The 27,819-nt window shown below is 48.2% G+C and overlaps 1 protein-coding gene across 1 annotated transcript in view; it reads right to left on the bottom strand.

Annotated features, from left to right (window-relative positions):
• Nucleotides 1-21,717, bottom strand: part of LOC147097952 (V-type proton ATPase subunit B, brain isoform) — a 46,170-nt gene extending 24,453 nt beyond the window's left edge. Inside the window, exons 1-3 of the mRNA XM_085971053.1 lie at nucleotides 21,388-21,717; nucleotides 14,741-14,796; nucleotides 5,993-6,091 (exon numbers count right to left, since the gene is read on the bottom strand). Coding sequence (XP_085827179.1) covers nucleotides 5,993-6,091; nucleotides 14,741-14,796; nucleotides 21,388-21,517 — 285 coding nt within the window. The 5' untranslated portion in view covers nucleotides 21,518-21,717. The remainder of the gene's footprint in view (nucleotides 1-5,992; nucleotides 6,092-14,740; nucleotides 14,797-21,387) is intronic.
• Between the last annotated feature and the right edge of the window lie 6,102 nt (nucleotides 21,718-27,819).

Raw genomic sequence — 27,819 nt, 5'->3', positions numbered from 1 at the left:
GGCCTGATGCAATCTATGGTCACCATAGAGTCAGAAGAGGGTAAGCACAGTCCCGATGGCAAGTGTTCAGCTGACTATTGCTCTGCAATGCCTCAGTGGCATAACAATATTTTCTGTAATAACGGTGTTCCAAAGATGTACTGGTATGCTGGCCTTCGTAGCGAGAGGTTTCGAGTACAGGAGCAAGGATGTCTTGCTGCAGTTGTGCAGGGCCTTGGTGAGACCACACCTTAGAGTATTGTGTGCAGTTTTGGTCACCTTATCTGAGGAAGGATGTTCTTGCCATGGAGAGAGTGCAGCGAAGATTCACCAGGCTGATACCTGGGATGGCAGGAATGACGTTTGAAGAGAGACTGGGTCGATTAGGCTTATATTCGCTAGAGTTTAGAAGAATGAGAGGGGATCTCATTGAAACTTATAAAATTCTAACAGGACTAGACAGACTAGATGCAGGAAGGATGTTCCCGATGGCGGGGGAGTCCAGAACCAGGGGTCACAGTCTAAAGGGGTAAGCCATTTAGGACTGAGATGAGGAGGAATTTCTTCACCCAGAGAGTGGTGAACCTGTGGAATTCTCTACCACAGAAGACAGTTGAGGCCAAGTCATTAAATATATTCAAGAAGTGTGGTAAACCACTGTTTGTATTCCGCTGTGTACATGCCTCGGCTGACTCCTCCCACAAGTCCTAGTATAAAGGTGACTGCTCCCCAGCCCTTTGTATTTCTAGACCGGTCGACCACTCGAGGCAGACCTTCATTCTTTTGTTAATAAAAGCCTTTCGTTACTCTCTTAACTCTCAGTCTTTTATGAGTAATTGATAGCGCATCAATTTTATTAACAAAATTTTTATAATGGAGAAGATCCTCACACCAGCATGCCTGGACTTAGATCATCGGGAGGCGGACTCATCCACCAAGTTTACTCACTGGCTTAAGTGTTTCGAAAAATGCCTGACCGCCTCCGCAGCAATCAAATCGGACGAGGACAAACTGGATGTCCCGACCTCCAAAGTGAACCACCGAGTGTACTCGGTCATCCAAGACGCGACCTCGTACGCGGATGCTATCAAGCTCCTCAAGGACCAGTACACGCGCCCAGTGAACGAAGTGTACGCCAGGCACCTTCTGGGGAGTCGTAAACAACAACCTGGGGAATCGACCGTGGAATACCTTCAGGCACTGTCTGTGCTTGGCCGGGCCTGTGGTTGTAAGGATGTAAAGGCCGCCGTGTACACAGAGGAACTTATCCGGGACGCTTTTGTAGCGGGCCACAGAGCCAATTACACCCGACAGCGACTGTTGGAGCAGAGTGACCTCGACCTCAACAAGGCCTCTGAACTCGCACTATCATTGGATGCAGCCTACCGGGGCACGGATGCCTACTCCTCTGCACCGTGGACGCCGCGGGGAATGACAGCCTGGGACATGGTAGGACCGCCTCATAGCGCCGTGCCACCCCAGCCACACCCCAGCAACGGCCCAACTACCGCAGCAGTGTCCCAAGGCCAGACAGCAGTGCCCCAAGGCCAGAAATGCTACTTCTGTGGCCAGGCAAAACACCCCAGAGCGCGCTGCCCGGCGAAAAACGCGATCCGCTCGGGCTGCGGGAAGAAGGGACACTACGCTAACGTCTGCAGGGCCAAAGCCACCCCGAACCCCAGCAGCGCCGCGTGTGGGCCATGCGGGCCGCCATCTTGGGCCTCCCCGGCCATGTGCGAACCACCGGTACAGCAGCCATTTTGGACGCCTCCAGCCACATGGGGATCATGGACGCCGCCATCTTGGACGACAGCCGGAACGCAGCAGGCCCCCAACACCGCCTCATCTGATACCCGCAGCGACACACCGACCCCTACGCTGGCATCCGTTACACTGGACCAAGCGAGACCGCACCAGCTGGCCAGTTCCACAATGGACATTAAGGTAAATGGCCACGATACAATCTGCCTTTTTGACTCTGGGAGCACGGAGAGCTTCATCCACCCCGACACGGTGCGGCGTTGCTCTCTCCCAGTCCTGCCTGCGCACCAGCGGATTTCTATGGCCTCCAAGTCCCAGTCGGCGGACATCGGCGGCTACTGCGTAGTGACACTCGTAGTAGACGGGACCGTGTACGATCATTTTAAACTTCTGGTCCTGCCCGACCTCTGCGCTGCCGTCCTGCTGGTGTTAGATTTTCAGTGCCACCTTAAAAGTGTTACGATGGCGTACGGTGGACCCCTACCCCCACTCACAGTCTGCAGCCAGCAGCTCCCAAATTGCCCGCCGCGCACCAGGTGCAACCTCTCCACACTCAGAGTCACCCCCCCCCCCCCACCCACTGTTTGCTAACCTCACCCCCGACTGTAAGCCCATCGCCACAAAGAGCAGGCGATACAGTGCCGGGGACAGGGTTTTCATTAAAACCGAAGTGGAGCGGCTCCTGAAGGAAGGGATTATTGAGGGCAGCACCAGCCCCTGGCAAGCCCAGGTTGTGGTCGTTAAGACCGGCGAGAAGCAGCGCCTGGTCATCGACTACAGCCAGACAATAAATCGCTACACCCTGCTGGACGCTTACCCACTCCCCCGCATAGCTGATATGGTCAACCAGATCGCGCAGTACCACGTCTTCTCGACCATTGACCTGAAATCAGCGTACCACCAGCTCCCTATCCGCCCTAAGGACCGCCAGTATACTGCCTTTGAGGCAAACGGCTGCCTCTACCACTTCCTTAGGGTTCCCTTTGGCGTCACCAACGGGGTCTCCGTCTGCCAAAGGGAGATGGACCGGATGGTAGATCAAAATGCGTTGCAGGCCACTTTCCCATATCTGGACAATGTGACCATCTGCGGCCGTGACTTGCAGGACCATGACGCAAACCTCGAAAAATTCCTCCGCACCGCCCAACTCCTGAACCTGACATATAACAAGGAGAAGTGCATATTCCGCACAAACCGCCTCGCCATCCTTGGCTGTGTTGTGGAACACGGAGTCATCAGCCCCGACCCCGACCGGATGCGTCCCCTTATGGAACTCCCACTGCCCCACTGCCTCAAGGCCCCGAAGAGGTGCCTAGGGTTTTTCTCCTATTATGCCCAGTGGGTCCCCTACTATGCGGACAAGGCCCATCCGCTGATCAAGTCCACCTCTTTTCCCTTGACGGCAGAGGCCCGCTTAGCCTTCCACCGTATCAAGGAAGACATTGCCAAAGCCACCATGCACTCAGTGGACGAATCCATCCCCTTCCAGGTGGAAAGCGACGCGTCCGACTTTACCCTGGCCGCTACCCTCAATCAGGCGGGGAGACCCGTGGCCTTCTTTTCACGAACCCTCCAAGGCCCGGAGACCAGACACTCCGCTGTTGAGAAGGAGGCCCAGGCGATTGTGGAGGCTGTGCGTCATTGGAGGCACTACCTGGCCAGAAAACAATTTACCCTGCTCACTGACCAACGTTCAGTTGCTTTCATGTTTAACAACAAGCAGAGGGGCAAAATCAAAAATGACAAGATCTTGAGGTGGAGAATCGAACTTTCCACCTACAATTACGAGATCTTGTACCGGCCCGGGAAGCTCAATGAACCCCCGGATGCGCTATCGCGTGGCACCTGCGCCAGCGCGCAGATCGATAGACTGCGGGCCCTCCACAATGACCTCTGCCACCCGGGGGTCACCAGGTTCTTCCACTTCATCAAGGCCCGCAACCTGCCTTACTCTATTGAGGAGGTCAGGACCATGACCAGGAACTGCCAAGTCTGCGCTGAGTGCAAACCGCACTTTTATAGACCAGACAGGGCCCACCTGATAAAAGCCACTCGCCCCTTCGAGCGCCTGAGCGTTGATTTTAAAGGGCCTCGCCCCTCCTCCGACCGCAATGTGTACTTCCTCAATATTATTGATGAGTACTCCCGTTTCCCGTTCGCCATCCCCTGCCCGGACATGACCAGTGCCACGGTCATTAAATGTCTGAACGACCTCTTCACCCTGTTCAGTTTCCCCAGCTATATCCATAGCGACCGGGGCTCATCGTTTATGAGCGACGAACTCCGTCAGTACCTGCTAACTAGGGGTATTGCCACAAGCAGGACCACCAGTTACAACCCCCGGGGGAACGGACAGGTGGAAAGAGAAAATGCGACAGTTTGGGAGGCCGCCCTGCTAGCCTTAAAGTCTAGGGGCCTTCCAACCTCCCGCTGGCAGGATGTGTTCCCCGATGCGCTCCACTCTATTCGGTCACTGCTCTGCACTGCCACTAACGCCACCCCTCGAGAAAATGTTTGTCTTCCCAAGGAAGTCCACATCGGGGACATCGCTACCGCCATGGCTGACGTCCCCAGGGCCGGTCCTACTGAGAAGGCACGTGAGGACCCATAAAACGGACCCCCTGGTCGAGAGGGTCGACCTCCTCCACGCCAACCCCCAGTATGCTTACATTGCATACCCGGACGGGCGGGAGGACACAGTCTCCATAAGAGACCTTGCACCCTCGGGGGCCGCAGTAACCCACTACTCACCACCACCCACCCCCCCCACCACGATCCGATATCCAGCCCCAGCAGACGGCAGGCCTGGGCCCCGCGACCCGCTCGACATCTACGAGGACGACACGCCTGTGCCACAGCCCACGCAGGACTCGACGCCAGAAGCTCCACTACCCCTGCCGTCGCCACGCCGATCACAGCGGCAGACAAGACCTCCGGAGAGACTCCAATACACTAACTTTTAATACACTTCACCCCGCCGGACTCAATTTTAAACAAGGGGAATGTGGTAAACCACTGTTTGTATTCCACTGTGTACATGCCTGGACATGCCTCGGCTGACTCCTCCCACAAGTCCTAGTATAAAGGTGACTGCTCCCCAGCCCTTTGTATTTCTGGACCGGTCGACCACTCGAGGCAGACCTTCATTCTTTTGTTAATAAAAGCCTTTAGTTACTCTCTTAACTCTCAGTCTTTTATGAGTAATTGATAGCGCATCAAGAAGGAGTTAGATATATTTCTTAAGGCTAAGGGGATCAAGTGATATGGGGAGAAGGCAGGGACAGGGTACTGAATTTGGATGATCAGCCATGATCTCATTAAGTGGTGGAACAGGCTCGAGGGGCCAATGCAGGTGTACTTGGGCTTTTTTTTTTTTTAAATTCAGTTCTGGAATGTGGGCATCAGTGGCAAGGCTGGCATTTATTGCCCATCCCTAGTTGCTCTGACAAGGTAGTGGTGGGCCTTCTTGAATCGCTGCAGCTGTAGCAGTTTGCTCCAGCTGAGTGACTTGCTGGGGCACTTCAGAGGGCAGCTTAGAGTCAACCATGTTGGTGTAGGGACTGGAGTCACGTTGGATGAGGATGGCAGGTTTCCTTCCCTTAAGATCAACGGTGAGCCAGTTGGGTTTTTACGACATTCCTGACAGCTTCATGGTCACTTTTACCGATGCCAGCTTTTTATTTCCAGATTTATTTTTTAAACTGGATTCAAATTCTCAAAACTGCCATGGTGGGATTTATTTGGCTCCCGTTTCTGAGTATTGAATTATTAGTCCAGGCCTCTGGATTACTAGTCCAGTAATGCAACCAATACGTTACCACACCCATGACGTGTCACAGAATGACAAGACACAAATTTACCTCAGCGAGTGGCTGATCTCAGTCATGCCATTGACCGGGCACAGGCCTGGAGGAAATTGGGAGCACCCTCAGGGAAATGACACACAATGCGGGGAGAACCAAGAGAGATACACAAGAATCAGAGTTTAGAGACCAACAGCAGAAAGAAAACAGCAAATGTCGGGAATCTGAAATACAAGTAGAAAATGCTGCAGGTCAGTCAGCGTCTGAAAGAGAAAAGTTAATTCTTTGGGTTTGACCCTTCTTCAGAACCAGAAACGTTAACCTCTCTTTCAAATGCTGATCAAGCTGCTGTGCCTATCCAGTGTGATATCCCCAATCTGCCATCCTGCTGTGTTAAATGCGTGCTGTCGTTTAACCTGGGTGCTGAGGGACTGAATGCCTCATCATACCTGAACCACTGCCTTCGAGCCACTGACTTCCAGGACCTGCCCACTGCGTCTGGTGCCATCTGGGAGTGTCAGGTGCACAATCTCAGCATACCTGGGAAACTGGAGGGAAAACAATTTACAGACGGTGGATTCCTTGTGGAATGACACTCAAGGCTTGTGACAGACCTTGATCAATAGCTAACATTTGAAATGAAAGCATTTTGCATAACCTCACCCGGTATGACAGTAACTTCTAAATGGCTCTGTCTGAAGGATCACCACTGTTTTACCCGACAGTGCATGTTTTGGACCGGAGCGACCGCAACTATCAATTTAACCTGAATTAAATTCTCAAACTGCCCAGGTGGGATTTGAACTCACGTTCTCTAGATTATTAATCAAGGCCTCTGGATTACTTGTCACATAACCACTACATTACCGTTCTTTTGCCAATTATTTTAAATCTATGACCTCTGGTTACTGACCCACTTACCAGAAGGAAACAGTTTCTCTCAACTTGCTCTATCAAAACCCCTCATAATTTTGAATTTGTTCTCCCCTTAACCTTCTCTGCTCTAAGAAGAACATTTGCAGCTTCTCCAATCTAACTGAAGTTCCTCATCCCTGGTATCATCCTGGTAAACCTCCTCTGTACCCTCTCCAAGGCCTTGACATCCTTCCTAAAGCCCAGTGCCCAGAATTGTACACAATACTCCAGCTGAGGCCTAACCTGTGATTTGTAAAGGTTTAGCTTGACTTCCTCGTCTCCCATACGCTTTCTTAACCGCCTTATCAACTTTCTCTGCCACCTTCAAAGATTTGTGAATATGCAGCCCCAGGTCCCTGTGCTCTTGCACCCCCCTCAAATAGTACCATTTAGATTATACTGCCTCTCCATGTTGTTCCTCTCAAAGTACATCACTTCACGCTGAGCTGCATTAAATTGTATCTGCCATGTATCTGCCCATTTTACCAGTCTATGTACTCCTGAAGTGTGCTACTATCCTTCTCATTATTTACTACATTGCCAAGTTGTGTATCATCTCCAAACTTCAAAATTATACTCCCTATATCCAAGTCCAGGCCATTTATATACAAGAAAAGCAATGGCCCTAATACCGCCCCCTGGGGAGCCCACTGCATACTTCCCTCCAGTCAGAAAACATCAGTTCACCACTACTCTCTGCCTCCTATCCCTTAGCCAATTACATACCTAAGTTACCACCGTCCATGTATAATACCATGTGCTTTTTTCCAAATAAGGTACTTTAGTAAATACCATTTGAAAGTCCATTAATACAGCTACTGCACAACCTTCATCAACCTTCCCTGTTACTTCAAAGAACTCAATCAAGTTAGTAAGACACAATTTGTCTTTAACAAATCCGTGCTGCCTCTTCCTTACTAATCCATGCTTCTCCAAGTGAGAATTAATTTTGTCCTTGATAATGGTCTGCAGTAGTTTTCCCACCACTGACGTTAGACTGATTGGCCTGTAGTTACCAGGTTTATCCCTTTCCCCTTTTTTGAACAGGGGTGTAACATTTGCAATCCTCCAGTCCTCTGGCACCACTCCCATATCCAAGGATTGAAAGATTGTGGTCAGAGCTTCTGCTATCTCCACCCTAGCTTCCCTCAGCAACCTAGGGTGCATCCATCTGGACCGGGTGACTTGTTAACTTTTAAGTGCTGCCAACTTATTTAACACCTCATTGCTATCTATTTTTGTCCTACCAATATCTCTACTCCCCCCTTCTCTACTGCAACATTAACTTCATCCTTTTTTTGTGAAGACAGATGCAAAGTACTCATTTAGTACCTCAGTCATGCCCAATGCCTAAACAAGAAGATTTTCTTTCTTGCCCCAATTGGCCCCACCATTCCTTTAACTATCCTTTTACTTTTTATATGTATAAAAGATATTTGGGTTGCCTTTTATGTTACCTGCTAATCTTTTCTCATAGAGTAATTAAAGTCCCCTACTGTTACTGCTCTTTTTTTTTTTTACTTTTCTCTGAAATTTCCCTACAGATTTGCTCCTCTATTTCCTTCTCACTATTTGGGGTCTTTAGTAAACACCCAGCAATGTAACCGCTCCTTTTTGGTTCCTTAAATCTAACCAAATAGATTCAGTCTGTGAACCCTCTAGTATAGCGTCCCTCTGTAGAACTGTAATAATATCTTTGATCAATACTGCCCCTCTCCCTTCCCCATCTTTTTTCATTCCCTATCCCTGCTGAATACATTGTAGCCAGGAATGTTTAGTTCCCATTCCGGCCCATGTTTAAACCAGGTCTCCATTATAGCCACTATATCATAACCCCATATGGCAACTTGAGCCTGTAGCTCGTCAACTTTATTTGTAACACTCCTCGCATTAACACACACGCAATCGAAGACAATGCTAGTCGGCGTTGCTTTATTCCTCCATCTAATTCCTGCTCTTTCTATAATATTCTTTGTTCTGTTGCTGTTTGTCCCTCCTAGTTTTCTAATCACCTTGTCTCTCCTCTCTGCTGCTGCGCCCTGGTGCCCCTCCCTCTGCCAAATTAGCTTAAACCCTCCCCACAGCACTAGTTAACCTCCCGACGAGGACATTGGTCTCAGCCAATGTTCCCGTTAAGCTGCACAGCCATCTCGCGCAGGCCGCTTGCCGGCTTCACAATGCAAAAAAACGCATGCGTGGAAGTTCGAATGGGCCGCGCACCAACGTTCCTGGTCCCGCGCAGCCCAGGACCGGCTGCTTCAATCTTAAGTTGAAACTGTGAATGGGCCGTTCAGCACCAAGTACCGGTTTGTGAGTGGCACATGACTCCTGCACTGCCTGCCTGTTCTTCCTTGTTTGCCTCTCATTGAATTTACACACAATGGTATAACATGACAAGGTGCTTTTTGCCTACACTACTTGTAGTGCTGTGTTACTGGTAGATATTTAATTCCAGTACCCATAACTTAATCGAGATAAAGTAAGTCGCCAAGAAACGACACAGTAAACTAAGTTACCTAAATACAAATTTAATTACATTTAATTAAATAACACAAGGTCATATAGGGATGGCAGTGCAGGTGGTGTGCCACAACTGCAGCATGTGGGAGTTTGTGGAGAGCATTGTGATCCCCGACATCCATGCTTGCAGTAAGTGCCTGCATCTTGAGGAACTTCAGCTCAGAGTTGTTGAGCTGGAGTCTGAGGTGCAGACATTGCAGGGCATCAGGGAGGGGGAGAGTTACCTGGACACTTTGATCCAGGAGACAGTCACACCCCTTAGGTTAGGTAGTGCCACAGGTCTGGTTAGTGGTCAGGGACAGGAGGGTGTGACTGCAACTCAGGCAGGTAAGGGGACCCCAGGTGCAGTGTTGGAGAAGCCTCAGCCTTTGCCCTTGTCGAACAGGTATGAGGTTCTTGCTGCCTGTGTGGATGAGGGAAAAGCCTGCAGGATGGATGAGCAGGCTGACCATGGTGCAGGAAGCCATTCAAGTGGGGGTTGCCTGCCAGGGTTAAAAACATCTCCTCGCAGCTGGAGAAGAACTTGGAGTGGGAGGGGGAGGATCCAGTTGTCATGATCCATGTAGGAACCAACGACATAGGTAGAACTAGGAATGAGGTTCTGATGAGGGAGTTTGAGGAGCTAGGATCCAAATTAAAAAGCAGAACCTCAAAGGTAATAATCTCTGGATTGTTACCTGAGCCACGTGCAAATTGGCATAGGGACAAACAGATTAAAGGTTTAAATGCGTGGCTCAAAGAGTGGTGTGGGAGGAACGGGTTTCAGTTCATGGGGCACTGGCACCAGTACTGGGGAAAGAGGAAGCTGTTCTGTTGGGACAGGCTCCACTTCAACCGGGCTGGGACCAGTGTCCTGGCAAACCAAATAACTAGGGCAGTAGACAGGGCTTTAAACTAATGAAGGGCGGGGGATTCAGGAAAGAGTAAATTTAAAAGCAGTGAGAGATATGTAAAGGCTCTAGAGGAGAGTAGAGTTTCGGGTAAAAATAAGTAGAGTGGGTCAGGACGGGACAGAGAGAGTAACAAAGACAATAAGGCATCAGTGACTAAGATGACATCTATGAAAAATAGAAATAAGTAAAAGCTAAAGGCACTATATCTGAATGCACGAAGCATTCACAACAAAATAAATGAATGAATAGAAATGAACAAGTTTGATCTAATAGCCATTACGGAGACGTGGTTGCAAAGTGGCCGAGGTTGGGAACTAAATATTCCAGGATACTTAACTTTTAGAAAAGATAGGCAAATTGGAAAAGGAGAAGGGGTAGCCCTGATAATAAAGGATGGGATAAAGACAGTAGAGAGAAAGGATCTTAGCTCCAAAAATCAAGAAGTAGAATCAGTTTGGGCGGAGCTATGCAAGACAGTTTTCTAGATCAGTATGTTGAGGAACCAACTAGGGAACAGGCTATTTTAGATCTAATATTGTGCAATGAGAAAGGATTAATTAATAACTTTGTAGTAAAGGGGCCCTTAGGGAAGAGTGACCATAATATGATAGAATTTTATATTGAGTTTGAAAGTGATTTAGTTAAATCCAAAACTAGGGTCTTAAATCTAAACAAAGCAAAATTACTTAGGTATGAAGGGTGAGTTGGCTAAGGTAGACTGGGAAACTACATTAAAAGGTATGGCGGTAGATAAGCAATGGCTAGCATTTAAAGAATTAATGCATAATTTACAACAAATATACATTCCTTTAAGGCACAAAAACCCCACAGGAAAAGTGGTCCAACCGTGGCTAACAAGAGAAGTTAAAGATAGTATTAGATCAAAGGAAGAGGCTTATAATGTTGCCAAAAGAGTAATAAGCCTGAGGATTGAGAGGATTTTAGAATTCAGCAAAGGAGGACCAAGAAATTGATGAAGAAAGGGAAAACAGAATACGAGAGTAAACTAGCATAAAAACAGACTGTAAAAGCTTCTATAGGTATGTAAAAAGGAAAAGATTAGCGAAAGTAAATGTGGGTCTCTTACAGGCTGAGACAGGAAAAGTTATAATGGGGAATAAGGAAATGGCAGAGAAATTAAACAAATACTTTGTATCTGTCTTCACGGAAGACGACGCAAAAAACTTCCCGGAAATAGTGGAGAACCAAGGGTCTAGTGAGAATGAGGAATTGAAAGAAATTATATTTGTAAAAAAATAGTACCGGAGAAATTAATGGGACTGTAAGCCAATAAATCAAGTACAACTTGACAAGCCAGTGAAAACCAGTTCCAGTGGGGAACACACCACAGAATGAGCTGGTCATGGAGTGAGGTAGGAACAGAGTGAAAACAGTACAGGAAACTTTGTGCTATCCGGCACCCACGGGACCGAGCTGCTGCCGTTTTCTCCAGAGTTAATGTTGAGAGATACGGAGATTCTTATCTCCGTATTTGACAACAAACACTGTTGCTTAGCGACAGTTTCTAAACACTCGGGTGTGGCCTGCAAGCTCTGTAGCTGAAGCTGTTGTTATAGCTACAGACCTTGCACAGCTGGACTGTTCAAACAAAGCAAAAAAAACAAACAAAAAGAATAAAAAACGGCTGCTGATTTTTGCCGGTGGCTCCAGATTGCCAGATAGCTCACCCCCGGATAGCACAAAGTCTCCTGTATTTGGAAAATTGGAACTTGGCTAGAGTGGAAATTTGGAAGAGTTGGAAGGAGAAGCAGATTCATTTAACTGAAATTTAAGTAGATGAAGAATATAAGCTTGAGCGAGAATGGCAGCTCAGGAAGGGATGGTGATGTGGGAGTTTCAAGTAGCAGATGTTAACTTGGAATAAACACATCTGTGGGGAGTGTCTCCAAATTATATTACTTGAGCTCAATATCTGGGACTGGGGGCTTCAGGATATTGGGTCTAGGGGAGCATCAGGAGATTGGGACTGGGAGAGGGTGGTCTCGGAGAGGGGACTTTGGGAGATGGGACGGGGGTTCGGGAGATGGTGACTGGGGCTTTGGGAGATTGGGATAAAGGAGCTATCAGGAAGAGGATTTCCATTTTACAAGGCACTGGCACAGGATATGGGGAAGATGGTATTCTGAAAGGATGGGCTACATCTGAATAGAAACGGAGCAAATGAACTGGCGGATAAATAGGGATATGGAGTCATTTAAACTAGGAAGGAAGGGAAGATTAAAGCAATCCAATAAAGCAAGTAGAGAATAGATTAAATCAATACACTAATAAAAAAATAATTTATCAAGAAGGATAGCATGAAGAAGGAATAAAGGGAGTAGAGGAGAAAAATCAAATCAACTTGCTCTAAGCATGAAAAAGATGGTGTGTTAGCTTAGAAAAAATAATTAAGGAAAAATACGAACAAAAAAGTGCATATATTGCAATGCTTAGGAGTGTGGGAAATAAACTATGGCAATTTTTGTTTAATTCCTTCTCAGCATATGGCGGTCGCTAGCAAGGCCGGCATTTGACCATCTCTAGTTGCCCTTGAGAAAGATGGGGTAGGCCTTCTTCTTGAACCAGTGCAGCCCACGTGGTGAAGGCGCACCCACAGTGCTGGTCATGAGGGAGTTCCAGGATTTTGACTCAGCGAGGACGAAAGAACAGCGACATATGTCCAAGTCGGGATGGTGTGCGACTTAGAGGTGGTGGTGTTTCCATGTACCTGCTGCCCTTGTCCTTCTAGGTGGCGAGTGTCGCGGGTTTGGGGAGGTGCTGCCGAAGAAGCCTTGGCGAGTTGCTGTAGTGCATCCTGTGGATAGTACACACTGCAGCCACGATTGGAAGCAATGTCACAGCAGGACATAGATTTAATAGTACTAACAGAAAATGCGCTGCAAACTGGGCAGGGGTAGAAAATAAACATAGTTACAGGAAACTTTCTTTTATCCGGCATGGACGGAACAGACGTGGTGCCGGTTCATCAACAATTCCGGATAACTGAACGCTATAGTAAAAGATACGGAGCTGAGAGCTCCGTATAAAGCAACAAACCCTGTTGCTTGAACAATCGGCACAAGTTGCAAGCGTCTCTGTAGCTTAGCAACAGCTGCAGCTACACCCTTGCACAGCAACAAATGGAGTAAAAAAAGTAATAAAAGTTACCTGAACCTACTCCTGAATTTTGCCGGTTAACCGACATTTCCAGTTATTTAGGGGCCGGTTAATCGAAAGTTTCCTGTATAATATTTTTAGGTGGGGCAGAAAAGCAGGAAAGGAGTAGCAGCAATATTGGAGAGAGAAAGAGAGAATATATGCATAGAGAGGACTGATGTACAGAGTCAATATGGTTAGAGATCAAAATATAGATAAAAATGAGTTACATTAATGTAGTTGTACTACTGAACGCCCCCCCCCCCTTAATTCTGGGAAGGAAATGGAAGAGAAAATCTGTAGACAGATCAGGGAGATGGGGTTACGGGGATAGGGCTTGGGTGGGATGGCTGTCGGTGTAGGGACCGGGTGCCAGGGTTTGGATGATCAGCCATGATCATAGTGAATGGTGGAGCAGGCTCGAAGGGCCGAATGGCCTACTCCTGCTCCTATCTTCGATGTTTATGTTTCTATAAGTAGGGTTAACAATAATTGTTCAAGGAGATTTTAATTACTTAGGACAGTGAGGGGGTAAATGGAGAAATAGAATGGAATTCCTAAAATGTGCGCAGGACTCCTTCCTCGAGCAGTATGTTTGTATGCATACAAGGGAAAGGGCATTGACAGATTTAGTTATGAGTAACAAAATAGATTAGCTATATGAAATGTGGCTGAGCATCTCGGGAGTAGTGACCATAATATGAGGGGAACTTCAGGTCAAACTAGAAAGTTAATAGAAAAACAAGTGAACCAGGTTGGAACAGAGCAGTTTTTTATAAAGATGATGAATGAGCGAGCTGAGGTGGAAAGAGAAATTGGCACACAGGCTTGAAGGTCAACAATGGAATATTTTTAAAAAGCAGGTTGCAAAGTTGCAGAATAAATATGTACCATTAAAAAGTGAGACTATTTCAAGTTTCAGAATGCTATCGATAAATAAAGAGATTAAAACCAAACTAAAGTTGGCAGTAACTGAGGTGGCACATCTTTGTTTAAAAAAAAAAGTAATAATTACACTTTGAATTGGGGAAGGTTGGGTGATGTGGAAGAGCAGAGGGCTTTGTGTCAAATTCATAATACGTATGTTAAAAGGAACTCAAGTGAATGAGTTTTATGGCAAGGGGTAGAGAATATAAAAGTTGAATGGTGTATCTATATAAAACTTTAGTAAGACCACTGGTGGAGTATTGTGTGCAATTTGGGCTCCGTACTATTGGAAGGATATTGGGGCAATAGAGGGTACAGCGCATTCATAAGTATGCCACCTGATATGAGGAAATACAAATACGACAAAATACTTGTAAAATTGGAGCCATTTCGTTAGAAGAGGAAATTAAGGGATGATGTGATAAAATTATGAAGGGATGGGACAGAGTTGCTAGAAACAGACCACTTCCAGTGATTGAGGGGGCCAAGAACGAGGGGACATGGATATAAGATTAAATATAAAAGATTTAGGACAGAGTGCAAGAGAAACTGTTTTTTTTTTGTTTTTTTTTAAACACAGGTTGAGAGGCTCTGGAGTTGGTGAGTGAAGCAGAGACCATGTCAGCATTTAATAGGTTGACCGAATGAGGGATGAAGGAATATGGGAACAGGACGGGCGCCTGGGACTACTCGTGTGAAGGATAAACACCAACATAGACTGGATGGGCTGAACTTCGCCATTGTAACTTCTATGTAATTCTACAGAGAGAACATTGAGCTCCGTACCTTTACTTGGTCCAGGATTACCAGCGGTCCATTAACACCAGATACAGTCTTATAAGCTGCAAAGTAAAAATCTGCATTAGTCCATCTATCCAAAAGTTCCTAAATCCAGAATTTGATTACCAAATTGCAAAATATGTTTTAATTTGTACTTTGTACTAGTCAAAATGAAAACTTGCATGTATTGCCAAGTTACAAGCAAAATTCAGCAGCACTTCATTTCCTACTGGCTACAGTGTGCCCACAGGCATTCCAAATGATAAGGAGGGATTGGTTTTAGATTTAAGGCTCCACGGTGGAGCTGGAACATCAAACCATTCAGACCAGTTGTGGTTCCAAAATACAGCCCGCGGGGTTAATACTTAATTTAAATTATCAATTTGCAAAAGCGATTCTCCCCGGCCCGATCTTAAAAGGATCCATTCCACGATTCTGGGCCCCAATGGCGGACGTCCGTACCCAGAATGCACTGCGTACTCGAATATGCCCCATGCATTTTAGAGTCGAGCCATGGCTGCTCATCTCCATGACTCTTATCAAAGAAAGAGTCCGGCGCTGCGTCTTTACTCTCCGGGTACCCATTGTACGACGGCGGGGGGGGGGGGGGGGGAGTTCTCATCGCCGTCTTAAGACGCAGGAGTGGATCCCAGAGCATAAGGACTCCCAAGTAACGTGATTGTAGTTCAGGCCTTGGGAAGCCTCGGGCTTCCATACATAGCACACTAAAAAGAGAACGCCTCTTGCTGCGGAGGTCCCGCAAACTCGAGCCGCGTAGACTTTCAGTGCAACGTGTAATTGACTGATCAACCATTTCATTCATTTAAAAACGGAAAATTTGACGCTACATTTTGTGTATTTATGATAGTATCTGACTACCATCTGAATTTCTGTTTGTGCAATGTTTATGTAATACTCCCTCTAATTTCTTTTTCGAGTGCAGTCCCTTTAAATTTGCACGCGCGGCCACCCACGCGCAGTATCTCTTCCAGCGGCAGGAGCTGGTGAGCGGCCTGTGCGGGTGTGCGACCGGGTGGCTGTGCACCTTAGTGGGGGGGAACATTGGTGTGTGGCCGTCAACAGCTCACCAAAAGTTGTTAAGTGGCCCTCCAGCCCAAATAATTACCCACTCCTGATTCAGACAGCATCAATTTGATAGTCCTTGTGATATTTAGAGAATAGGTGAAGCTGGGTCAAACCCCAGCTTCGACAGTTCACTGACAAACCCTCGCTAATTAATCAATGTTGTTAATTGTGAAATAGAAACAGAGCGCTAAAGAGAGAAAAGGCAGGTCGATATTTTTGGGTGCAGATTCTGTGTCAGAATTCAAGGATTCCACAGAAATGCCTCAACCTGAAATGTTCAGGTGCCGTTGGGTCTGCTGTGTATTTCCAGCATTTTCAGTTGCTATTCCAGATTGCTAGCTTTCAGTGGTTTTCTTTTAAATTATTTTTAATATTTACATTGAGCCATAATCTGCATTACGAGAAAAATGAGCCTATTCTTCAAGGATGTCCAATCATTCAGATTAGTGAGCCAGATCTTTGTGACACACCTAGCAAATGGGCCGTGGCTGACCAACTGAATCACTTTTGGGCCTGATGCTTAAATTATGAGGACAGGTTGCATAAATTTGATTTGTGTTCCCTTGTGTTTAGAGGGTTAAGGGGTGATCTAATCGAGGTATTTAAAATGAGAGGGAATCGATGGGGTAGATACAGAGAAACGATTTCCTCTGGATGGGGAATTCAGAACAACAGGGCAATAATCTTAAATCAGTGCTAGGCCATTTAGGAGTGAAATCAGGAAGCATTTTTCCACACAAAGGCTAGTGGAAATCTGGAACTCTCTCCCCCAGAATACTGTGGATGCTTGTCAATTGAAATTTAAGACTGAGATCGATAGATTTTTATTAGGTAAGGGTATCAAAGAATATGGATCAAAGGTGAGTAAATGAAGTTGAGGTACAGGTCAGCCATGTCTCAAGGGGTTGAATGATTTAATCCTGTTCCTGTGTTGGGTTGGGCAGAATAGTGATTAAATGCTTCATCCGTCCACTTTTTGGAATCCGTGGACCAGACCGTTTATATCTCCATTTTTGCTTCAGTCAAGGCCTGAGGTTAAGTGGATTCCAGAGGCAGGTCCTGACTAGAGCAGGAAGACAGCACTGCTGGAGGAGAGATCCTTGTGAGCCCTGTGCACTCCTGCTAAAAAATTACAGCAAATCGCCAGCGGCTGTGTTTGAATTCCCAGATTTCTTCCAGCGGATCAGCAGTTTTCTGCTGCTGATTTTCCAGAGGACACTTCACTTCACTTCATCCGGCTACCTCAAGAAGAGGAAAGGAGGGACGAGTTAAAAGGGGAAGCACTGTGCATCAAGCGGGTAGGAATCTGGGATCAGGTCGGCCTGGCCGGAGCTGGACAATCCACCATACTGGTTATTCAGTTCACTGTGCTGTTCAGAGTTTGGGCAGATATTTTGTATAAAATTTCCCTGCAGTGACACCCTGAATTTAAGATAACAGGAGTTGAACTCATGTGGTCACTTTAGGAAAGTTCTACACAAAATTTATTAACTTGCTACCAACCTGTACATTTAAAGCATGACATACATGAACAAAGGATGGCCGAGACCAGGACTGAGCAGTTACCTTTCAGAATCGAGTCAGCGAGCACATTATCAGATCCCATGTGTGCAACAGAAATGCCACTACCTTGTTCTGGCACCATGGCAGCGACAGAAATACCTTCTTCTTCCCTCCCTTTGGCAATGTTTGTTGGTGTGTCCACCTCTCCATTGGCACAATGCGAGTGTCTGTTCCCCCCCCCCTCCCCCCCCCAAGCCTAGCATTGTGCGCGGGCATTTATTCCCCCCACTCCAGCTCTGAGAGAGTCTGTCCTGTCCACTCTCTCCCAACACCACTCCAGCACTCTGTTTTGTATAGAATTTCCCTGCCGTGACATCATGAAATGAAGATAACAGGAGTTGAACTCACTGCAGGAAGATTCTACACAAATTTATTAACTTGCCGCCAAGCACGAACAAATGACAAGGGTGGTGCTGTTGTTGTTTGGCGAACCGACCTCTACCTAGTGGAAGCTGAACGCCAACTCTCCGACACCTCCTCCTACCTCCGCCTGGACCATGACCCCACCACCGAACATCAAGCCACCGTTTCCAAAACTGTCACTGACCTCATCTCCTCTGGAGATCTTCCCCCCACGGCCGCCAACCTCATAGTTCCCCAACCCCGCACAGCCCGCTTCTACCTCCTTCCCAAGATCCACAAACAGGACTGCCCTGGTAGACCCATCGTTTCAGCCTGTTCTTGCCCCACGGAACTTATCTCTTCCTATCTTGACTCTCTCTTTTTTCTCCCCTTGTCCAGTCTCTTCCCACCTACATCCGCGACTCTTCCGACGCCCTCTGCCACTTTAAGTTTCCAGTTTCCTGGCCCCAGCCGCCTCCTTTTCACTATGGACGTACAATCCCTCTACACCTCCATCCCCCACCAGGATGGCCTGAGGGCGCTCTGCTTCTTCCTTGAACAGAGGCCCAACCAGTCCCCATCCACCACTACCCTCCTCTGAACAACTTCTCCTTTGAGTCCACTCACTTCCTCCAAATCAAAGGTGTTGCTATGGGAACCCGCATGGGTCCTAGCTATGCCTGCCTTTTCGTGGGATATGTGGAACACTCTTTGTTCCAGTCCTACTCAGGTCCCCTCCCTCACCTCTTTTTTCGGTATATTGATGACTGTATCACTGCCGTTTCCTGCTCTCGCCCTGAACTAGATAATTTCATTCACTTTGCTTCCAATTTCCACCCTTCCCTCACCTTCACATGGTCCATCTCTGACTCTTCCCTTCCCTGCCTCGACTTCTCCGTCTCCATCTCTGGGGATAGGTTATTGACAACCATTCACTACAAGCCCACCGACTCCCACAGCTACCTGGACTACACTTCCTCCCACCCGCCTCCTGTAAGGACTCTATTCCATTCTCCCAGTTTCTCCATCTCCGCCGCATCTGCTCCGACGATGCCACCTTCCATACTAGTGCTTCTGACATGTCTTCCTTTTTCCTCAACCGAGGATTCCCCTCTACAGTGGTTGAAATGGCCCTTGACCGTGTCCATTCTATCTCCCGCACTTCTGCCCTCACCCCTGCCCCTCCCTCCCGGAACCACGACAGAGTTCCCTTTATCCTCACCTTTCACCCCACCAGCCTCCACATTCAACGCATCATCCTCCGCCATTGCCACCACCTCCAGCGTGATCCCACCACCAAACGCATCTTCCCCTCACCTCCCCTTTCAGCACTGCGTAGGGACCGCTCCCTCCGCAACACCCTAGTCCACTCCGCGATCACCCCCAACACCCCTTCCCCTGGCACCTTCCCGTGCAAGTGCAGGAGATGCAACATATGCCCTTATACCTCCCCCTTCCCATTGTCCAGGGTCCCAAACACCCCTTCCAAGTGAAATAGCGATTTACTTGTACTTCTCGCAATTTAGTATACTGTATTCGCTGCTCACGATGTGGTCTCCTCTACATTGGGGAGACCAAACACAGAATGGGTGACCGCTTTGCGGAACACCTCCGTTCAATCCGTAAGGGGGACCCCGAGCTTCCGGTCGCCTGTCATTTTAATTCACCGCTCCACTCCCACTCAGACCTCACCGTCCACGGCCTCTTGCATTGTTCCACGGAAGCTCAGCGTAAGCTCGAGGAACAGCACCTCATCTTTCGATTAGGCACTTTACAGCCTTCCGGACTCAACATAGAGTTCAACAATTTCAGATCATAACCTCAGCCCCACTTTTTGTCTGTGTCTTTTTTTTCTTCTCCCCCACATGGCAGCTGTCTTTCATTCTGCCAGCACAATTTACACTTCATCTCGAGCCATCCTTTGTTTCTTAACCTGTTCCATTACCATCTCCTTTTGCCTTGAATATCTCTTAATGTCTCTTAATCTCTCCCGCCTTCCATCCCATCACAGGCCTTCCCTTTTGTTCTCTCATCCCGTCCCCCATTTCCCAGCCCCTACACTCGCTTAAAAATCTGTTCCATTTCCTGCTTTTTTCCAGTTCTGACGAAAAGGTCATCGACCTGAAACATTAACTCTGTTTCTCTCTTCACAGATGCTGCCTGACCTGCTGAGTTTCTCCAGCATTTTCTGTCTATTTCAGATTTCCAGCATCTGCAGTATTTTCTTTTTGTATTAGTGTTTGGTTCACTGCCACCTCTCTTCCAGGAATGCCCACCTTGAAGAAGTTCTGCTTTTCTCTCCGACGGGAGTTCCGTTTGTCTCTTTTACCTTGTTCATCTTCATTGCTTTCTGTCTCCCTTCTCGTGTTTGATCAGGTATCTACCAAAACTCGTTTTCACAGCCACATATCTTTCCTCAGCAACTGTCTCCGGCTCCGACTTACTCCACGTGGATTCCAACTGAAATTCCACCCTTTGTGTTTTGGATCCACCCAGGACTACAGATATCTCCAAGATATTCAGCGTTCCTCGAACCACTGCTCTCGCCCTTTTCCTGAGATCAGATCCACTCTGTATGCCATGCGACGCCACATGCACACCCTCGACCTCTCTCTTCAGCAGCACCGACTCACTCTATCTCAAAGCTGTCCTGGTCCGCAGTTCCATTTCATCCTTCGCCTCATCCGGCGCTTTAACAAAAAAACTTTTTTTCTTCCTTTCAGGTGTCAAAGAATATCTCTTAATGTCTCTTAATCTCTCCCACCTTCCATCCTATCACAGACCTTCCCTTTTGTTCTTTCATCACCTACCCCCTTTCCCAGCCTCTTCACTCTGTTCCTGCTTTTATCCAGTTCTGACGAAAGGTCATCGAACTGAAATGTTAACTGTTTCTCGCTTCACAGATGCTGCCTGACCTGCTGAATTTCTCCAGCATTTTCTGTTTTTATTTCAGATTTCCAGCATCTGCAGTATTTTCTTTTTGTATGAACAAATGGATAGCTGAGACCAGGACTGAGCAGCTATCTCCTTTCAGAATCTTCGCGTTGGAGAGCACATTATCAGAACCCATGTGGGAGCCAGTTCTTAACTCTCTTTCTCTGACCTGCTGAGTATTTCCAGCATTTTCTGTTTCGATTTCAAATTTCCAGCATCTGCAGTATTTTGCTTTTGTTATTGTGTGTGTGCAACACTTAAAAAAAAAAAAAAATTAATTCACGGGATGTGCACGTGGCAATTATTACCCATCCCTAATTGCCCTCGAGAGGCTGGTGGTGAGCAGTCGTTTCTGCGGGCAGTTAAGAGTCAACCACATTGCTGTGTGTCTTGGAGTCACATGGATGGCAGATTTCCTTCCCTAAAGGGCATTAGCGAACCAGGTGGGTTTTTACGATCTGGTAGTTTTTATTACTGATACTAGCTTTTTTAAAATTCCAGGTTTATTTAATTAACTCAGCTGCTGTGGTGGGATTGGAACTTCTCTGGATCATTAGTCCAGGCCTCTGGATTACTAGTCCAGTAACATAACCACTATGCTATAAGGGTGAAGAGGAGATTACATGGCTAGGTGAGTGCCATAACTCCCCCTCCCCCTCCCCAGCACTCTGGGTGTTTGTCCAGCCGCCTCGATTACCTCCCCAGCCCCCGGAGACTGTAACACTCACTGAGCCTTGGCTGTGACATGTAGTCCCTGCTGACCGCCTGGACATGGTCCCGGGAAGCGAACGCCGTCCTCGAGCTCGTAACGTCGCCCATGGCTCCGTTTACCATTCGCCCCAGCGCCTTCATCGCCATTTTGTCTCTCGCTGTCGCCGGTGCGCACTGCGCATGCTCCCGGTCCCCGGGCTGACGGCAACAAGCCGAATGCGCAGGCGCGCAATGCGGGTCTCCACGCGTGCGCTGTGCGCGTGCGCATGCGGCTATCCTCGGTGCTGAAAATTATCCCTCAAGTGTTGCTTTGGGCTGAGGGTCCGCCGCTGGAGTTTCGCACCGATCTGGGCAGGGGATTTGAACTGAACAAAAAAAATAAATCAAGCTTAATACTTTTTCTGCTTTCCTCAATTGCTAATTTTAAATCTGAAATTGATAGCTTTTAGTTAACCAAAGGTATTAAGCGAAATGGGCCAAAGGCGGGTATATGGAGTTGGGTCACAGATCAGCCATGATCTCATTGCATGGTGGGACAGGCTCAAGGGGCTAAATGGCCTACTCCTGTTCCTATGTTCCTCACTGCAAAACTCAACATTTTATTGTAAATCTCATTGCAACTGTACTTTAGGTCAAGGTTGTAAAGGTGAAACACAAACCTTTTCTAATTTAGATGAGCACTTGAAACGCCATAGCATACAAGGCTACGAATCAAGTGCTGGAAAATGGGATTAGAATAGATAGGGCTTGATGGCTGGCGCAGACACGATGGGCCGAAAGGCCTCTTTCTGTGCTGTATAACTCTATGACTCTAATTCACCAGGGAGACTAACATTTTTTTTTATTCATTGATGGGATGTGGGCGTCGCTGGCTAGGCCTGCATTTAGTGCCCATCCCTAATTGCCCTTGAGAAGATGGTGGTGAGCCGCCTTCTTGAACCACTGCAGTCCATATGGTGTAGGTACACCCACAATGCTGTTAGGAAGGGAGTTCCAGGATTTTGGCCCAGCGACAGTGAAGGAACGGCGATACAGGTCCAAGTCAGGATGGTGTGTGGCTTGGAGGGGAACTTGTAGGTGGTGATGTTCCCATTCGTCTGCTGCCCTTGTCCTTCTAAGTGGTAGAGGTCGCGGGTTTGGAAGGTGCTGTTGAAGGAGCTTTGGCGAGTTGCTGCAGTGCATCTTGTAGATGGTACACACTGCAGCCACAGTGCGCCGGTGGTGGAGGGAGTGAATGTTGAAGGTGGTGGATGGAGTGCCAATCAAGCGGACTGCTTTATCCTGAATGGTGTCGAGCTTCTTGAGTGTTGTTGGAGCTGCACTCATCCAGGCAAGTGGAGAGTATTCCATCACACTCCTGACTTGTGCCTTGTAGATGGTGGAAAGGCTTTGGGGAGTCAGGAGGTGAGACACTCGCCGCAGAATTCCCAGCCTCTGGCCTGCTCTTGTAGCCACAGTATTTATATGGCTGGTCCAGTTCAGTTTCTGATCAATGGTAACCCCCAGGATGTTGATAGTGGGGGCTTCAGCGATGGTAATGCCATTGAATGTCAAGGGGAGATGGTTAGAGTCTCGCTTGTTGGAGATGGTCATTGCCTGGCACTTGTGTGGTGCGAATGTTACTTGCCACTTGTCAGCCCAAGTCTGAATGTTGTCCAGGTCTTGCTGCATATGGACATGACATTAGAAAAAGAGAACAAAAAAGATATAAAGACATTTAAGATAGAAAGAGGGGAGCTAATTGATAAACTAATCAAACTGAGAGAGGATAAAACCCCTGGTCCAGATGGATTGCATCCACACATATTAAAAAAAGTTAGGGAAGAGATAGCACAGGCACTATTGTACATATATAAAAATTCATTAGAAAAGGGAATAGGATTGGCAGACAGCTAATGTGATTCCTATATATAAAAAGAGAGGTAGAACAAGTCCAGGGTACTATAGACCAATTAGCTTAACGTCGGTGGTAGGAAAGATAATGGAATCCTTACTGAGTGGTGACCTGAGAGCGGTCTTTAAGGTTATGAAAGGGTTTAATAGGGTAAAGGTAGAGAAGATGTTTCCACTTACGGGCGAGACCAAAACTAGGGAACATAAATATAAGATAGTCACTAAAAATCCTATAGGGAATTCAGGAGAAACTTGTTTACCCAGAGAGTGGTTAGAATGTGGAACTCGCTACCACAAGAAGTCGTTGAGGCAAATAACATATTCATTTAAGGGGAAGCTAGATAATCATATGAGGGAGAAAGGAATAGAAGGATATGTTGATGGGGTTAGTTGAAGAGGGGCGAGAGGCGGCTCATGTGGAGCATAAATACCAGCATGGATCTGTTGGGCTGAATGGCCTGTTTCTGTGCTGTAAATACTTTGCTAAAGTGTACGTTTTATATATGACAATATATCTGCTGGATATTTGAATCCCGACTAGCTCAAATTGTAAATTGGCACCAACTAATCAAATTTATAGCATGTTTTATACAGCTGTATGTACTTTGCCATTTATGTTTATTCCCCAACTCAAAAGCGAGGGGATTGCACCCAAGATTTTGGACTAATACAGGGAGTACATAGCAAATGCTTTTAAAATTAATTTGAAATGCAGGACAATAGGATATATTTTCACATGTTAGCAGCAGTTGCCCTAGGAACTAGCTACTCCACTGGCTTAGAATATTGCCTTTTCACTTGTGAGATCTCGGTTCAAATGTCGTCTTGACTGACAGGTTGAGAGTTGATACTCTCTACTGATTGCAAGAACCCTAGGTGAGGTAAGTTCAGGTCAGTCTCAATCCAGTCCCAGTCAATGTGTGATCACAGCACAAATCTGTTCTCAAGTTTGACACAAACTGATAGGGCTGGATTTTGCTAGGGCCGGGGAGGCGGGATTGGAGGCGTGTGGGGGATAAAAATCGCAAAACTGGCGTGCGGGCCCAAACCCGCCTCCATCCCGCCTCCACGCAATTTTCCTAAATTCGTGTCTGCTGGTCCCGACTCCGTCCCGCCTCCAGGAGGCGGGATAGGACCTTAAGGCCCTTAACAAGCCCTCAATTGGCTCTATAATCCCAATTTCCTAACCAGTTGCAAGTTTAATCGTTTTCTCACGTGAAACACGCCTGGTGGGAAACACACATCTGAAACGTGGCGGGAGCACAACTGGCTTGCGGAGTAGCAGCTGCAGCTCAACCATTAAATGGCAGATTTGAACAGGCTTTAATTGCAGGTGGCATAACTTTGCTCTCTCAGGTCTGGGGGATCTTTCAGAAGGCATACCCACAGCTCTGGAAGTTTGCAGCCTGACAACCATCTCCAGTGTGACCTCCTGGGAAACCCCTTTCGCCACCTTCACTGAGCGCTTCCTCAACTGAGGCATCTACCAGAAGCATGGGAGCCATTTTTGTCCTGCCCTTCTGGATATTACATGAGGCCGCCCAACAGCAGCAGCAACAACAGTTGCGCCAAGCTGCTGCTGCCACACCTGAGGATGCACAGGCCAGAAGGGGCCAGCGCATGGAAGGCCGTCGGCGCAGGAGATACCCCCCAAACAGGGTCTACAGACGCAGGGTCAGCTACCTCAACATGTCTGAGCAGCAATGCCAAAGGCGGCTCCGACTTTCGCGAGAGATAGTGGCTGACATCTGCGCAATGCTGCAGTAAGACCTGGAGCCCAGAGGAGCAGCTGGACACCCCTTATCAGTGGCCGTCAAAGTCACCATCGCACTCAACTTTTTTGCCTCAGGCTCATTCCAGGGATCAGCGGCAGACATCAGCGGCATCTCCCAGGCGGCCGCACACACCTGCATCAAGCGGGTAACCGATGCCCTCTTTGCCATCGCGCACAATCACATCCATTTCACCAAGGATCGAGCAAGTGTCATGGCGAGAGCGGTTGGATTTGCTAATCTTGCAGGCTTTCCAAGGGTGCAGGGCATCGTTGATTGCACACATGTGGCCCTTAAGGCTCCCCATCGCAATCCTGGTATTTTTGTCAACCGCAAGGGCTTCCACTCCCTCAACGTTCAGCTGGTGTGTGACCACAAGAAGGAAATTTTGCATGTTTGTGCCAAGTACCCTGGCAGTTGCCATGACTCCTTCATACTGCGCCAGTCTACTGTGCCTCCGCTATTCAGTCCGCCACACCAACTTAACGGATGGCTACTTGGAGACAAGGGCTATCCCTTGAGGACGTGGCTATTGACGCCGCTGAGGAGGCCAGCCAACGCAGCTGAGGAGAACTACAACTCCAGCCACCTTTCCACCAGAGCCATGATCGAGCAGACCATTGGTCTGCTGAAGATGCGCTTCAGATGCCTGGATAGATCAGGTGGAGCCCTGCAATACTCAGCAGCCAGGGTCTCCAGAATCGTTGTGGTTTGCTGTGTGCTTCACAACATGGCACAGCGTCGTGGCTTGCAGATGGCCGAGGACCAAGTGGCTCCTGACATAACCTTCTCAGATGAGGAGGAGGAGGAGGGGGAGGAGGAGAGCGAAGACGAACATCTTGCAGAGGCTCATCAACCAGCGGCAGCAGTGCGTGAGAACATTGGTGGCCGGCATGCAAGGAACGCGCTCATATTGGGCAGATTTGCTGAGCCTCGCCCATGAGGGACTATTGCCTCGCATCCTTTTACCTGAGCACTGACAATAGCCAGGAACCAGCTGACTTCTAGCAATGTGACCACCATACTGACCTCAAAGTGAAAGTCCCATTCGCGAAATGACACACGCCACAACTACAGCAGTAGCCAACAGATGATTTATTACCATTATTCTGATGGCTTTCAACCATAACACATTAAATTCCACCCAAGTGACTACCCTTGTGACTATTTGTGCAGTTTCTTTCTCTTACGCGTGCTCCTACGTAGTGGTTCCCCAGTGGCATCAGCAGATGTGGAGGCCCCTTGCTCACTTCCTTGCTGCTCCTGTCTGGACACCTTTGGCGGGCGTCCTCTGGGGTTGCGAGCCTGTAAGGGCTGCGCAACAGTCTGCTGCTCCTGCGGCTGTGCAGGGGTTGAGACGCCGATCTCACTTGGGTGCTGACTCAGGTGGGGCTCTGACCGAGGACTTGTCAGTGGCATGGAAGTTTGAGCGCTTGGAGAGGAGCCCCCACCTCCTTGTTCTCTGCCACCATCATCCCTCTCATGGGTCAGGTCCCCCTCAGCGCTTGCAAGTGGCGAGAGAGCACCTTGCTGCACATCAGGGGAGCCATGGGGACCCGTGTTGGGACTGGCAGTCCTTCTCAGAGGGACTGCCATGAAGGTCTGGTTTCTCTGTTCAATAGCTGCCCATCGCTCCTCCAGAGATGTCAGTCTAGTCTGAACACTCACCATGTTTTCAACACTCGCGCGACTTATCTCCTCCATGGCCGTAGCCAGCCTTTCCACGGAGGTTGCCATCCTTTCCGTAGTAATGCGTTGATGCGCCAATGACTCCACAAAGGCTCTGCTCATGTTAGCGACGGACTCCTCCATTCGCTCCACACTCGCAGCAACCCTGGAGACAAAACCTGCCAGAGACTCCTGCATATTTTCCTGGAGTGCCATCACCGCTGATACTGTGGATGGACCCAGAGGCAGAGGGTCGACATGCAGCTGAGCCGAGCTGGGAGCGCTGCGCCCTCCGACTAGGACTCTCCACTGCTGTCCCTGTCTCCACCATCTGCTGAGGCTCACTTGTGAGCTGTGATACACCAGGTGACAACACTACTCTATGTCCCGAAGGTCCCACCGAGGTGTGAGTGTCTGCGCTGGTGCAGGGTGCGTTGCCTTCTGCTGACGCTGCGCCCTCAGAGGTTGCAGCTTCTTCTGAGGAGTCTGGATGCTGAGGCTGAACCTCCTCCTGCGTCCTGGAGACGGGAGCTTGCGATGGTCCTGTGGGGGAGTAAAGGAAAGTGTCAGAGATGAGAGGCCAGGGTTACCTGCACAGTGCTTATTGCAGATGATCAGAGGTCCATCTGCTAGAGCTTCCAAGTCATTATCAGCGAGTCATGCAATGCAATTGAGAGAGTTGGAAAACTCTTCTGTCACCAGCTTGCTCTGCTGCACCGGTCTCTCCGTCCCCCACTTGTGTGTCGTCTTGGATGCCGACGATCTCCAGGATCGCCTCCTCCCACGGGGTCAGCTGGGCTAAGGAGGCTGCCCCTCCCCCTGTCCTGGCTCGCTCTCTTCGGTTGTGAGCTCTCTTTTCCTGCAATGGGGGAGACAAGTGGAGTTTGAGCGAGAATGAAGGAGTGAGTGTAGAGAATCGATGGCATAGATGCTTAGAAGGAGAGAAAGATGGAGTGAGATGGCAAGACCAAGGGCCCTCCCTATGTGATGTAAGTTGTTTTCATAGCATGACAGTGATAGGGAGTGTGAGGGCTGCATAGTCCATTAGTTAGGTGAATGTGACCATAGAGAGAGAGGGAGTGGGAAAGGGTGCATGGATGTCAGTGTCAAGTGGGA

This window comes from Somniosus microcephalus, chromosome 30 (genome assembly GCF_052327205.1).
Source record: "Somniosus microcephalus isolate GS21.2 chromosome 30, FLI_Smic_1.0, whole genome shotgun sequence".
NCBI classification, from domain to species: domain Eukaryota; kingdom Metazoa; phylum Chordata; class Chondrichthyes; order Squaliformes; family Somniosidae; genus Somniosus; species Somniosus microcephalus.
The sequence above is the reverse complement of the archived record's forward strand: the minus strand, read 5'-3'. Positions and strand labels throughout refer to the sequence as shown.